The 15,385-nt window shown below is 40.7% G+C and overlaps 1 protein-coding gene across 37 annotated transcripts in view; it reads right to left on the bottom strand.

Moving 5' to 3' along the window:
• CELF1 (CUGBP Elav-like family member 1) overlaps positions 1-15,385 on the bottom strand; it is a 54,912-nt gene that overhangs the window by 37,940 nt on the left and 1,587 nt on the right. For 34 of the 37 annotated variants that reach the window (NM_001396305.1, NM_001396292.1, XM_046941339.1 and 31 more), the window contains exon 2: positions 2,966-3,004. Coding sequence is in view for 12 of the 37 variants with exons in the window: in NM_001396292.1 (NP_001383221.1) it covers positions 2,966-3,004 (39 nt within the window). In the remaining 25 variants the exon portion in view is untranslated. Of the gene's footprint in view, positions 1-2,965; positions 3,005-5,716; positions 13,931-15,385 lie in introns of those variants that run through there. The other 3 variants (XM_046941342.1, XM_040700534.2, XM_046941341.1) reach the window with 3 other exon arrangements.

The raw sequence follows: 15,385 nt of genomic DNA, 5'->3' as shown, positions 1-15,385 counted from the left end.
ACACATTTGAAATATGAAACACTGCAATAATCCTTCCTATAACACTGCAATAATTCTATCTTCCTTGTCACACCATGACAAGGCACGATTTCCTCTGGCTTTTGGTACAGGGATGCCAAGCAGACAATTATTTTCACCTTCAGAAAACTGAAAAAAGGATCATTCTAAGGGAGGATCAGAACAAGAACACTGAACAGTCTGTTCACAAGGTGTTGGAACAGTGTAAAGGTAAATTTGTTTGCTCACAAGAACATCAGCGCAGTGAACGTGGATTTGACAAGTGACAATGCAGCAGGCAGAAGTTGCTCACTCCTGAAACTGTCAGTGCTCACACGGCATTAATCCTTGACAAGAATAACCATAATTTGCCTTGGCAAAGCATGGCATACAAGTTTCTGAATAGAAGGAAGAAGCTCAAGTCTCAGAATAAAGTCTCCATTTCAAAAACCTGGAGACAGCAATTACCATAAAAGCAAGAAACAAAGGCTCATTGATTCCTCATCTTGAACCTAAGCTGACTCTTCCTCAGTTTCATACACTGTACCAGCCTAGAATCAGAATTCCATCACAGTTCCACCCCAATCCATTTCTGTACCGTCAAATTTATTTAATTCATCATCAGAGGTATTTTATACTCAGATGCATGTAAACAATTCTATATAACCTTAACAGATGTTGAAGAATCACTCCTCTTTTATTTGGACACCTCTCTACCATCACATTAAGAGGGATTCAGGGTTGTTTCTTTTAAGGACGAGAAACTATGTATCTCACACCCAAGTGAGATTTGCTGAAACAAAGTTATGCAAAGGAAATCATTAACTGGACTAGTTTGTTCAAAGAATGTAAACATCTTGTTATTTCCATAATCCAAACTAACTGATTCTGGAACTGCATTTTGTAATTGGTAGAATCCTTTAAGTCTGAAGAATGAGGTCTAATCACAGATTAGACTGTCTCAAAAGGTAGAAATGTCTCAGACACAAACACAGTAACCCCTCTTTCCTATGTTCTTTATGGTCCTAAAGGAGCAGCAAAGAAGAGGGAAGGGTTAGCGACCGAGTTGTTAGTCATTTGGGAAAGCAGCTGTACGCTGTGCAATACCCGCAGCGCATGGAGACCAACGCCTTCCAATAGGTACTTCCCAACAGTCTCCAATTTCTAAAAATCACTCAAAAATTATTGAATTCCTGGACTGCAACTAGACTAGCCAGCAGAACTGGCATCTCCTATAAGCCACCACAACATGTATGATTTTCCACTGATCACAGATCTTATTTTGTTCTACTTTCTTCAGCAATGTTTGCCCCAGACACTTTTTCCACAGTTCTTCCTGGCTCTTTCTCTGTCTTGGACAGGACAAGAAAGTCAATGTACCAAAGCTGGTATGGGGACATTTCTCTCTGTGCACAGTGCCAGCCAAGCTTCTAAGCAAGTTCCTTGTTAAGGAAGTACCACAGAAGGAAGGAATCCTTCCTGGTCACTCATGCTTTCTTGCAGCACCTCTGGCTGCCTAGTACCTAACAGGTGACATAAGCAATGCCACTGGTTTCCAGATGAACCTCTAGATACAAAGAGGTGAAAACAAAGCGTGAGGGAGTTTCCAGTGCCATCATTCTTCTTGAAGCTGAGAAACCTGATTAAAGTAATGGAAAACTCAAAGCCAGGCAAAGAACAACATGGGACAATGGGACAAACTCAATTTTGTCCTTGCAGCATTCACAGGAATTTGTAAAATCATAACGTGGCTATATTTCTCAGATCTCTTGAAAAGGGACAATTACTTGAATCTGGATCTCTGTATCACATTTCACCTTCAAGCTTAGGTAAATCTGTTAACAAGCATCCACCTTATCAGCAAATCACTTCAAATATCTCCACAGCTGGTATGGATGGGATAAACTCTTCTTTTAAAAAGCCTTACATTTAAGAGTGTGGCAGGGATAAGATCAACTCTTACTGAAATTGAGAAAAAGCACATATTTTTCATCTCTCAAGAGCTCCGGTAAAGCTACCACCAACATTCTGTATAATGGTTGGGAAGTGCCATGGCTGGTATACTGTTTCCTTCTCAAAGAGCCTCCTCGCTCTGCTGATGGACTAAAGCACACCTGAAGTATTTCTGCCACAATACAGGTGATTATCTGAAGAGCGGCAGCCACTGCAAGCTGAGCACAGAAGTGTTACTTAACATAGCAGCCACAAGTTCTTAAGCTGCACAGTTATCATCTGATCTATTTTTTGTTGTTGTTGTTGTTGTTGTGTGGTCAGAAGAGTTTCACTCAATCCAATTTGCCAAACCAGAGAAATAACCACTTGATTATGAAATAGCTCTTAACCAGGTTAGCAAAGTGACTGTTTGCCATGCAGTCAAATCATCACCAGAACCAAGTACAAAAAAACCACCCCAAAACAACTGGAAATCAAATAAAGCAGGAAGGAGGAACTGGCTCATGAAACTCCACCCTTACTGGACTTCAGGCATCAGAACTGCACCAGAAAACCCTCACATTTAACTCCAACCATTTCCACACCAATATTTTCCTTTTATGCTGCAATAACAGAATGTCACACAGAATTTTTCCACTAATATCTTTAAGGTTTTATGTACTATAGAATACTTATTTACTCCAGTGAATAAAGAGATTTACTCCAGTGAATAAATCACTATCACAACACATAATCCTACTCTGTAGTTACTTACATTTATAAAACTATTAAATTACAGGTGAAGCTAGAGAAGTCTATTAGCTAGATACAAGCAGTCCTAAATTGTTTACACTCCCAACACCCTTTAGCAGCACAAGGGCAGCAAACTCCAAAGATCTTAAATTTGATGGAATACTGCTCACTGCAGTAGAGAGTGACTGCCTTCATCACTGAAAGTAAAGACAACTTCTCTCTGAACCTTTGAAATGAAACTTCAATAAGCAACTGCGGGTCACAAACTGTAGTTGGTTCATACCTGCAGCTATGCACTTCTCTAGCACTTCCAGTCTTCACTCTAAAAGAAAAAGAAAAACAGACAATGAGTACTTCAGAGTTAGAACCAGCTAACAGCAATAATTACAACATGAACTGCATCTTGCAGGAAGCATGAGAGCTGTGAAACTAAAGCCCACTTCTAGCAATGCAAGGTATCATAAGGTGGTAACAATCCTCATTAGTCTGCTCAATAATTGATCACAACACAAGCTACTATACATTGAAATACAAAACTTTAATTTCTTTTTTTTTTTTTTTTATTTCTTCTACGCTTCTGCTTAGGTTGTATACTAAGTTTATGGCTGCTATGAAATACTTTACAGAAAATACAAGTTCTTTTATCCGTATACAGGCAACCAAAACCATCATTCATCTGCAAGAAGAGTTTTAGAAGACTATTTGAGCATGCACATCTTCCTTGCTTTGCAGGCTTCTTCATAACCTTTGTTCTATATTCTTTGAGAAGTGTGAATCAGTGATCCTTATCCCCTTCCAACCCATCTTTTAATATGCTTGGATACTTATCACATGTACTCATGTCCTCTTTTCCACAGGGGGACCTCCTGGAAATTTTACATCCTTGTTTTATAGCTATTTTAAATTCCTTCCTAAGTTGTTCAATAACATTAATAAAATATTATATGCTCTAAATGAGTACAGAAGCTTTAACAAAAAAACCAGTTTTCTTATGAATAAGAGTTAAGAAAAATAAAAACCAATCCAGGAATCCTGAGAAGTGTAACTTGGTTACCTAAAATGCCCGTTTTCAAAATTATGGGTTCACTCATATTTTCTACAATACTACTGAAAATTGGCCATTGGTAACACATTTTTGTTTTGTTTCTGAGTAACATTTGGAATAATGAATTCAGAAGAAACACACATACCATCTCAGACATTAACTTCTATTGGTGATCCTAGCAAATATTTTACCTGACTACACCTTATTCCACCTCACCCACATTCCTCTGCCTTTTTGAAGTTTAATTAAAGAGTATTTGTTTATGACCCAAACGTGGTCTCAGATTCCTGCTAACAGCTCTGGCTTCAGAACACGTAATGGAAATTTTACTTTTTCTTCCATTTAATCCCAAATTGAAACATCCTAAGTACTGAGTTACATTTCTGTGATAACCAACTTTCAGTAAAACCTGAAAGTCACAGCCCATTGATCACATAAACGCCTATGAATATACCAACAAACAACTTTTTCAATGTTAAAAAGAAAACCTTCCCTTAGGACATGTAACTGTGTTAAACTAGAGAGCTAATTTAAAAACTTTGAAGGAGATGAAGTACAGCTAACATAGCCAAAGGAAACCAGAACTCTTGGATACGTTTAAAAATACATATATATATATATATATACACACACACCTCACGGAATCAAAGACAAAATCCAACACAATAAAAACTGCATGAAAGCAAGCAGCAAATGTGACAACCACCTGTAGAAAGCCTGGGAGGATGGTCTTAAATCATAAGTGTTTCTCAAAACAAAATTGTTTCAATATGGCTCATATAATTGCTTGCAGAACATAAATACATTGAATACTTGATTCGAGTTCACACACCAGACAGACATAGCCCAAAGGCCAAGGAACCTGACAACTTTTTTCCTTCTCAGAAGAAATCAGAACTTGGATACCACAGATGAAGGTACACAGAGCTAGCATGCTCCTGCATGTACATGCATCCCAGTTGAGCATCAGAAGCCAATAGTGGCTGTTTTCATAGTGGCATGAGCATGGGTTCTTCGGGAGGACAAGAAAACAACTAATAGGTGTAAACTAGGACATCATATCTTTCACTAAGGCTTTTCCTGCAGTTATCCTTCTTTACTGAAATGCTGTATCTGAGCATCAATGTCACTTCTAATTTCTGGTACACGAAGCTGGCAGGAACGATGACACCACGTGACAACCCCAGGTAGAAAAATGAAGATTTAATACTTGGCCCTGCCATACCCAAGAGGGACAAAATATACCCACCGATGAGCAGAGAGCTGTAACTTCCGAGATGCCACACAATACAAATAGAACTGTAGCTGGTAATGAAAACAAATGGCTCTGGCCGCTAAGTACTGGAGGATGGAGATGAGCCCAATAAATCTTGTGATACCACTTTGTTACTTAGCAGCAAAGCTTCAGTCTCCCCAGCACCCAGGACTATCTATAAGAAGTTACTGGATCAATTAATGGGTTCCGATCAATGAAATTACTGCCACAGTCAGCTCTTGCCTAGACCAGTTAGCTCTGATTTCTGATTGCACCTTCCAGGAATTTAACATCCGTGGGACGTCAAGCCTACCACTTATAGCTAAAAAGAAAACAGGCAAAGCAGACCACATGGATCACTCTCAGATACATCGTGGTGTCAACGTTCTCTCACGTAAATTGTTAAGTCGGGACTCATGATGGATTTATACACGTCTAGTACCAATATAGCCAATACTAAAAAGTTTGAGATATAAAAATATCTATTCTAGGGAAGAAATTAAGGAGGAGAGCAACAACACATCTGAGAGTGGAGGAGCAAGCGTATTGGGTAAGTGAGATGGCATAGAGAGGCCTAAACAAAGTAGATAAAGTTTTAATGCGGTGGTTTAGGTCACAACCCACAGAAAACATGCCACCTTCCAATCAACGTTACTTACAAGACAAAACGACAACAGAGTGAGCAATGAGAAACCTGTCAGGAACTAGAGGCTCTTACATTGCAGGAAACTTACCAAGGAGACAACCGTACATTCTAATCTGAGAATCGGCCATCTTCTCCTGCAACCTGGACGCTCTTGCACCTCTGAACACCTGGTACAACAGGAGGCAACAGCTACTAGCCAGTGTGCCTGTGCATTTCTGCAGACAGACCTGTCAGATACTGTTTTCTCCAGTCTTACAGGCAAAAGGACTTATCTGCCTGCAGGTTACCAGACAGTCTGTACAGCCAGTTAGCAGACCAGCTGAATTGCCCATGACAGTTTGCTCAACTACCAGAGCCTGAGCTTACCCATTAAAAGACATAATAGGAAGAACAGATTAAAAAATAAGAGAGAATAAGTGCTCATTTCGGGATCAGTGCAGTTTAGAACAAAAAAAAAAAAAAAGGAGATGGGATAATTCCCAATTGCTTTATGGTACCACACATGCCAAGGGAAGACTAATCAGCCATAGCTTAATAGCTTATTTGGGTAGAAAATTGAGGTATACTGAACAGAAGCAAAATTCTCAGCTTAAACACTATGCCTGCTTTTGGAAGCAATACTGAATTTCAACAGCCTCATCCATTTCAGCCAAAAGACTGAAACACTTTCACTTCTCTATCATTAAACCCAAAAGCAAAATCCTTGGGGAAAAGCATCCCTGCGTAATGCCTATAAACATAGTCTGCATAGCTCCACAGTAAGTAAGCCTTTCTTTGATTTCATGGAAACAAACAGATTTAAATTCAGAGGGGGGAAAAATATGCTAAGTCTCCTCACAAAGATCCTCTAACCAATGCCATCACCATTCTGTATTAATGAACCCACTACTGAGGGAACACATTTTCAGCATCTACTGCCAGCTTCAGAGTGAAAACAATTTTGATGTATCCCAACTTTTAAAGTTCAGAATGTAACTGATCAAGGAGTAAGCTTGAAATCTCACATGTGCGACATGTTTACATTATATATATGTGTGTGTGTTTGGCAACAGGCACACAGTTGAACTCTCTGCAGAACTGAATGGATAAACTCTTTACTTACATCTGTGAAGAAGTAGGGCCAACACTCCATTTTAAAGAAGGAAAACAGATTCAAATCAGTTACAAAAGCAGGTAATTTTTTACTAACACTCAGAGAGATTTTACTACTGGGTGTGTGAAGTTGTAACTCTCAAAAACATCTCATACTATTTCTTCTTCAGTGGAAACCACTGGTGTTGCTGTGGGAACATCAACTTGGGAATATTTTGACTTCTGATTTCATCTGGGTTTTTGAACAGATCTAGCCATTTCATTGCAAAGGAGTTCTTCCTAAGCCTCCACTCAGGCTCTCTGAAAGTTACTCATTTGTCTTCATTCAATATGCTTTGGTTTCTCTCTCTTTTTTTTTTTTTTTTTTTTTTTTACAGTGTTTCGATATCTTCATGTAGCATCTGAAGTATAAAAAACACCGTAAGTAATTTAGAAACACAAGCTTTTCCTGCATTAATCCACAGCCTAACTCCACCAAAATACCCCCAAACACATCAATAAATAAATTGGCAGGGCACTGTGGAACATTTTTCTGAGCATCATTCACAAATGCAGCACCACGCTTAAAATGAACTTCTCTCTGCCTAAGGAACTGCAGTGTCCGTTCTTAGCTAAAGTTAGTTAAGAAAATCAAGAGACTCCTTTCCTACTGATCTCAGTAGCTTTCTACTGCACAAAGCATGCTTGTGGCTCTGCTGGGGATCCTGAAACACCCCACCCAGACTGCTAACCTTTGGTGTTTAATGCTCAGGGAGAGCTGTGCCAAGGCAGCTTCACTTACTCCTCTCTACCCAAGGCCCCAGAAACCCTCCCTGCTGCGAAGGCTGGATCCGTCACCCTGCCAGACCTTTGTGAAGGGGTGGGAGGAAGAAGTGCCAAGGATCAAGGCTGTCCACGTGCTTTGCCAAGAACTGGAGAGGCTCAGCCCTTGCTTTTAGTTTCACGCACATATTTTCAGACATTCTTCACTTACATCTCCATCATTTTTTTCCATTCACTTTTCCTGGAAGGCACAGCATGACATCAGCTGCTTTCCACCGCTAACAGGAACTTTATGACACAGCAAGTGCTACAAATACCATTCTGGCTGCATGAGGCCACCAAACAGACACAAAACTCACAAACATCTTGCCAGATTCTCTGAGTTTCTGTGCCTCACATCTAGATTCTACAGGTACTTCATACTTCCGGAATCAAAACCACACAGAACAACCAGCACGGCACACTGTCTTCTCTTTATCCTTACACTAGGAAAGTTACCAATTTCTTCCCCAAAAAGAAGAGCAGGCTTCTCTGCATAGCAACACCAAGCACGGCATGTATCAGATACGCATGCATAATGGAGCGTGTTAGCAGAACACCTAGTACCTCCCTGCCTAGGACCAGATGATATTTGCTGCAGCAGATAACACATGCAAACAATTTTTAATTAAACTTTCCATGTTGTATTTCCAGAGAAGACTAGGTATAAGGTCTCCAAAAAGATGAGATAAAAACGTGGAGAAAATGCACATGTACCATTCAAGATAATCCTACTGCAGATCCATTTTAAGTCACTGCTCTTGGCAGAAGAATAGAGCACAACTCTTCCCTCCCCAGCTGTCTATCCCTACCTGTGTATAATGAGCCTGGGGAAGGAAGTGATCCAGGGCTGATCTAGCCTACCAACAACAGGAAACCAGCAGTTTTAACCCAGCCATCTTCCCCAGTTCAATTCACTGCACAACCTCACAAAAGCACCCGGCAGCACAAAGGAAAGGGGAAACATGAAAGATGGAACTAGCTTCTATCCAGAGCAACAGCAGCATATGCTCATTCAGATGACTCATGGATCTGCATTATCGTATTTAAGTCTCGAGTTCGTCATAATTAATTCTCTTCTCATTTATCATTATTAGTTTTAAAGGCCTCAAGTGATGAGGGTTCCACTATTTCCATTACGAACACGCTACGGTTTTTGCATGGTCTTCTATACAATTACCTTCACCTTCCAGCTTTGCACTCATGAACCACTTCCATTATTTAAAGATGTCAGCCTCTTCCTTAGCTGTATAATTCAGCTTTTTAAATCAAAAGTAAATGCTTAGCAACCTTGACTTATTGGCTTTACTTAAATTACTTATCAACCTTACCTCTTTTCTTCAAGTTTAACACCTCTGTTTCAACAGCCTTTACAAATGTAGCTAACTTCATTCTGGGCTGAACTCCCAATTCCCACAATCCTCCCACATATCCACCCCTGACATAACATTATTCTTCAACTGCACAATTATGATACCAAAAAAAGTTAGCACAGAATAAAAGTAATAAACATTTAAAAGAAATTAAAAAGAAAAACAAAACCCTCCTGCTGTAGAATTTCAGGACCTACAAGGAATGTCAGATAGAAGTTAATTTCTTACTCGTCTCCAACCTTGATGTAACTGTTTTTACAAACAGCATAACAACGCAGTCAATCCAGAATGGATTATCGGGTATTATCCCCTAAACTCCAAGTATACACACCAAGTAGGATTTCCTGCCCTTACACATCTAAAGCATCATATTTTGCTCCACGAATCACTGCAACTCCTGGAAATGGGCAGTGTACGAAGGCTCTTTTTGCACTGTCTGGCAACAGGTACACAACAATATTGCTACACGGCCCAAAGCGTCTGCCTTCCAAGAAACACAACTGGCTGCTTAGTTAGGACTAAACAATGTCACTGTCTTAAGCATCATTAAGAAGATTTTCACAAAATTGCAGATTTAAACTCCTAATGCCATTCTAAAGCCTGGCTACATCTTGTCTACTCAATGCACATGGCAAACATGCATTTCTACGGTGTTCTATCCATTTAGCATTACATCTTTCACAGAACAGGTAAACAGTTTTTGAATATGCAGTAGTCTACTTCCAAGCATCTGAAACTGCCTAATCACATGCCTGCTACAAGACTACAGGCAAAAATTAAGTATGTTATTGGAGTACACTTGAAAATAGAAGAATTGTACAATCTTGATTGTTGGCATTGAATAGTACCAACATTTGCTTTTGGTTGTTACTGTAAATTTTGAAACAGTTTATATTGCTTGTGCCACTTTGTTCTGGCTAGCACAAAACAGAGGATGTCAGCTGGGGAGTCAGAAGAGAAGTAGGAAGAAAGGCAGAGAGCTTTAAGAGGATGTGACAATTCTGAAACATATATAAGAACACTTAAGAAAGCATGCTTAATATCCTAGAAATCCAGATGTTCACAATGAATTTCCATAGGTTTGCCTGATGAAGTTGAGAAAACCACCACAGTGTATCCCTATTACACAAAGAATGATCCAAAAGCAGTCACACGATAAAGACGCTTGAGCTCATGCATGAGACGTCCCTCTGTCACACATCAACCACAGCTCCCTGCCTGCATGCACTGTGGGATTCAGACATCGCCGGGCAGCTGAGATCCCACCATTCACCTCCAGGATTCCCTCATTCCAAATTCGAGGTACACATAGCTTTCTCAGTAGGAAAAATGCTGAAGGCACTGCAGTGAAAAATAATTCAGGCTGATTTTCTGCAGCACTGTTCTCAAGAAAGATTTTAAGATGGCACTTCTACTTTACAAGTAAAACAATGTTTTCCTCACTCAGATTCCAGCTTGCACAGATAATCAAAAGGCAGGGAAAACTGGAAGTGGGCAGCATCCCCTAGAAGACAGAAAAAAAGTACTCGTATCCTATTTCCCATTCCCCCCTTCTCAATTTCTTGCCAATGTTAATGGTGGATCCTGTTACTGCCACTATTTTGAGCACCCTTCCACTACTATATCAACAGTTTACTACAGTTCAAGCAGCCAATAGACTGCCCTCATTATTTGTTCACCTGACCTACTGCTTAAGAAAACCACTTGTGAATAGCCCTCCCACTGCCCACAGAGCCTTAATACAAAGTTTAGGCAAATGAACAGCCAAGGAAATCCTAGTAACAAGTTTCCAGCTCTTCCTAATAAGGTATTTCCTACAACTCCATCCCCTCAACACCAACTCCTTATTCTACACTAGGCTGGCCAGGGTCTAGCTCTTCAACAATCCGTCTTGCCCTTAACAAGCAAAAGGCAGCATTCAGATCTTCCAGGACAGGATCGTGTTTTCATTAATCTTCATGGCAGACAGGGACAACAGACCTTCTATGGCAATGATCGGGCCCTGGCTGACCACTCCCCAGAGCAGGAAAGGATATTAAACCGCCCCAGAAGACAGCAGCTTTATGGAGCTCACAGTAAGGTTGCTGGTGCCGCTGCCACTCACCACACACTCTCCTGTAAGACAACTGCTTTCCCTCCTCCACTCCCAGTCAACTACATTCCCAGCTGGGACAAACTGCATTTTACATAAAAAAAACCAACAAAGCATCCACAAACAGATCACCTTTCACTCGGAATGCCAGTCCTCCCCAGACGCAGACAGACACACAGACGTAACGACAGAGACTGTGACCCTGGCTCTCAATTCTGCTCAGCAAATGCCGCACACACACAAGGCCGGCCACACCGCCTAGCTAGCTGCTGCTGCTGCTGTACAAATATAGAAAGTGGAACAAGCATTTCAGCAGAAGAGATCCTGCTCGGCTCTCCAGGAGGGAGGAGCAGGGAGCTGAACTGGCCCAAGTGCTTTACCCATACATGGTCTCCGACAGAGCCCACGGCTAAGACAAGTTCCTCCACACACGCACACACACTCGTACACGCTGCGTAGGGGAAGAAAAGATTGAAGTGCGCAAACTTAAAGAAGGAGTCACTGTTTTGAAATGAGTCCAAGTTCCCTTTGCTCAAGTCCACCTCGGCAATACGGAAACTACCAACGCTCTTCTTCACCCAATAGAATTTGGCAGCAACTTGGAAGAGAGACAAAAATCTCCCTTCCAGGGAATCCCCATGTTTACCAGCATTTCAAGAACTGCTGAACTGGCCAGGACTCCCTTGTTGGTTTTGGAAGCACACACACACACTTGGTATTTTTTGCCCAAAACCTAATTACAGCAATCTCTGTGAACCTCTTCTCCCTGTGCAGCTGCCTGTTTCTTCTATTTAGCATCTCACATATTTTATGTGGTGGTAAGTAACTAAGTTACTTACTACTTACTAAGAAATTCTAGCAGAAAAGGTTTCTCATCCGAGTAAGTGTAAGCTGCAACTTTCAGCTATACTAGGAATGTAGTAACACAGAACAACAAATGCACTCACACAAACTTCTGAGCAGTCAAAACCCCTGAAATAAATACGCAATCCCTTCTCCAAAGACCTTACACATTGATCATTCTCAATGGTAAATTCTAACTGCTCTTTTGACTGTGCAAGGACTCTTCACTGTTCGGCTCACGAATCGTGCTAAGCACTCTGCAGTCGCAACACAGACAGGCAAGTCAATGCACAGAAGAAATACAATTCTTCACTAAGTCAACTTGTCACAACACCTCTTCTTTTAATTATTATTTAGAAGCTTAAATAGAAAACAGGAATTTGTGGATGGTAAATAATGAGCAGGTATTGGAGAGGTGGCAGGAAGATTTTAAGACACTGATCTACACGGGCATCTAGCACTATCAATGAGAGAAGCATTTCCTTCACACCGCTTTGCCTACAGGAACTGCAAGACCTAGAGATGACATTCAAAATACTTCTGTTCCTGAAAGATCATTATTTCATTGCTTTCTCACAAGAAGAAGCATTCAAAGCTTTATCTTGTAAAAAGTCCACAGGTATTAGGATGCTTGGAATCCATCCTGCAAATCTCTAGAGTAAGTTAAGGAAGATGCTATCACTTTTGTACGTGGACCTGGACACTGCCAGATACTTCAGTTACAGACTTCATAATCAACCATATCCTATGGCTTGGGAAAACAGGCACGAATCTTCCCCTTCCAACTGTTTTCTGAAGGATCTGTGGATATCACAGATACATATATATGCTGCAATTGCTTTTGAACCACACAGTTTGAGTAAAAAATAGCAAAGAATATTTATGGATGCAGTGAAAAACTGAATTTTAAATTAGATGTTTGAAGAATGACGGATTTACTTTGACATGTGTAGTGCTGAAATCTAGCAAATAAGAACTACATTATTATTATGAAAGGCATAGGACAAAACAGCCTGCAGACAGACGTGAAAGCTACCGCAGAGACCTATTTTCAGACCAAGGTTCTGAAAAGCTCAAATTAATTTCAAGTAAAAACAATATAAGCCATCTTGGAACTTCAGCTGAGTTTTTCTAATAATCAAGAAAGAATTTGGTTCTGAGAGAACACGTAATGTGCAACCACAGAGAAACGTTTCTCTGCAAAGGGAAGCCTGCTATGTACCAGCATGACACAGTGCACACTCAGCAACTACTCACCCTCTCATTCACATCCTCACTTAAGACCTCCTTGAGATGTGCAGCTGACAAGGATAAAGAGCCCAAAGTGCCTATTCATTTGCCTGCAATATCTAAATCAGTAATTCCAAATTACATTTACAACTAATTTTAACCAACGTATGAAATATAACAGGTAATTCTAAGTCCAGTTTGTATCATCTTAGTCAAAAGATATCACATCAAGCCAAGTCATTAAACCAGTTATAAGTCTAGAACAGTACAGACTGGCTACCGAAATGTGCAGGCTGCCACTAGCACTCTGCCTCTAGCAGGGCAGCCAGTAAAATGGCCAACCTTTTCTGAATACAAATTAAAAAACAGACCACAACATACTGAGAAGACTGAAGACAGTATGACAACAAGTGCACATGGGACAGAGAAGGCAACTCATGGACCGTGATTCTAGTTCTGAGATAAAGCTTTCACAGAGTACATAAACTCACACAAACTATCTCCAAAACTGAAATTCTTTTCTGAGTTTAAAGAAGGCTCCTGCTCAGCTCGGGGTCTTCACTACTCGCTCCTCGCTGTTGCTGGCTGAATTCAGGGTGAATGGAGAGTGATGTTCTTTCTTCCGCAACACACGGAGCTAAAATGGCTGAAAGTTCCACACTTATCAAGATGTCAGAAAGACTTCCTCTACCTGAGAGGACAACCGTGCCCCATTACACTGCTGTCATAAACAAATGCGCCTGCTCCATCTACCACAGTTCAGACCTTGTGAGCTATTCAACCCTACAGCAAGTCTTTGCAGATTTATCTGCCCCACGGCTTTAAAGCAGTTCACATTTTCCCCTTTGTCCCACTCAGATTTCCTGCCCCTAACGTATATTTGAGCTTTATGTGCTTGGATCAAGTGTGAAAAAGATGATGTTTAAATGACATTCGGGAATTCCTGGAAGTGCAAATGCTGAAAGGCTCTGTTTTCACTGTAACACCCCAAACACAAAGCATCTTGACAAGACGATCAAGTGGAGACAGAAGAGGTGGTATCTGGCATTTTTCCCCATGTAACACAGGCAGCTCTGTGTCAAGATGAAGTACATTAAGACTGCTGGATACTTCTTCCAACAAAGCCTCTCTCCTGCCTCAAAAAAACCTTGCAATAGGATAACAATTCAAGATACTGTGTTTCAAACTCTCAAGAGAAATATCTTTAGAGGGCCTACATAACTTTTCTTAATTTACAACTCCCATTCCAATAAACAATTCAGTATTTTATTTGCTTTGATTTATACCATTGTGTTTTTTTCTTTTCCTCACCAAATAACTGACCAATGGATTAAAATGGTACTTCTCACCTAAGGGCAGTTACCAAGGCAACAAATATCTGCAAAAGTCCTAGGGAATGGTAAACTAAAAGACAAGAAGCAATACTGAAAATGCCTAGATTGTAGTACAGCATTAAGACACTCAGCTGAAGCCTGATAAACAAGAATGCCGAAACATATCTGAGAACACTGGACTATCACAGCTGCTTCGGTAGCAAATCTCACATTATCCCTACTTAAGGCTTCTGCTGGTACGTAGCGGGGCAGCCAGGTCCTGGAGCAGATATAAGAATTCTGCCCCTACCCAGAGGTCTCTTCATCAGCAGAGATACAACGGCACATAAAGCTGCCGGATGCATGCTGCATCCACATCCACATTTCCTATAACAAAGTAAAGGTGTAAGGATTTTTAAATACGTGCCACAGCAATATCATTTCCAGTAAAGCTGCCCCTTACGCACTTGGGTACAGATACCTCGTGTTGCGCAGAGCTCCCACGAATAGCTAAGGGGAATGAAGTAAAAAAAAGTTTATTATGGATATGCGGTGCCAAGTCACTGCAGCGTTTTAATCTAGCTGATGAGCTACGCTATAAAAAAAAAAGCAATAGAAAAGACAGCTAAAGGCACTAGAAGGTTATTCAGCAATTATCGTGACTGCTAGTTCAAAGAAATAAACCCGAAGCAACAGACAGACACAAGCAAAAACCAAAAATGAAACAAATCAAGATGCTCAGGATGGCCGAGCTGTCACAGATCAGAAGCAAAGCATGTTTTAAGGTGAGTATCTCCACTAAGTTTTCTTCTAGATCAAGTGAGCTCCTGCCGAAACACACCCCAGGAGCACACTGAAGCGCTACAATGGGAGAAAGCTGCAGCATTTGAAAAATGCTCTCTGACGACTCCTGGCAGAAAGAATGTCCGTGCCTTGGAGGTGAGAACGTCTGGGCCACGAATCCTCGGGAATTCGAAGGAGTAAAGGTTCCCTGCTTTATTATAACGCAGCCT

This window comes from Gallus gallus, chromosome 5 (assembly GCF_016699485.2).
Source record: "Gallus gallus isolate bGalGal1 chromosome 5, bGalGal1.mat.broiler.GRCg7b, whole genome shotgun sequence".
Taxonomy (NCBI): Eukaryota; Metazoa; Chordata; class Aves; order Galliformes; family Phasianidae; genus Gallus; species Gallus gallus.
The sequence above is the reverse complement of the archived record's forward strand: the minus strand, read 5'-3'. Positions and strand labels throughout refer to the sequence as shown.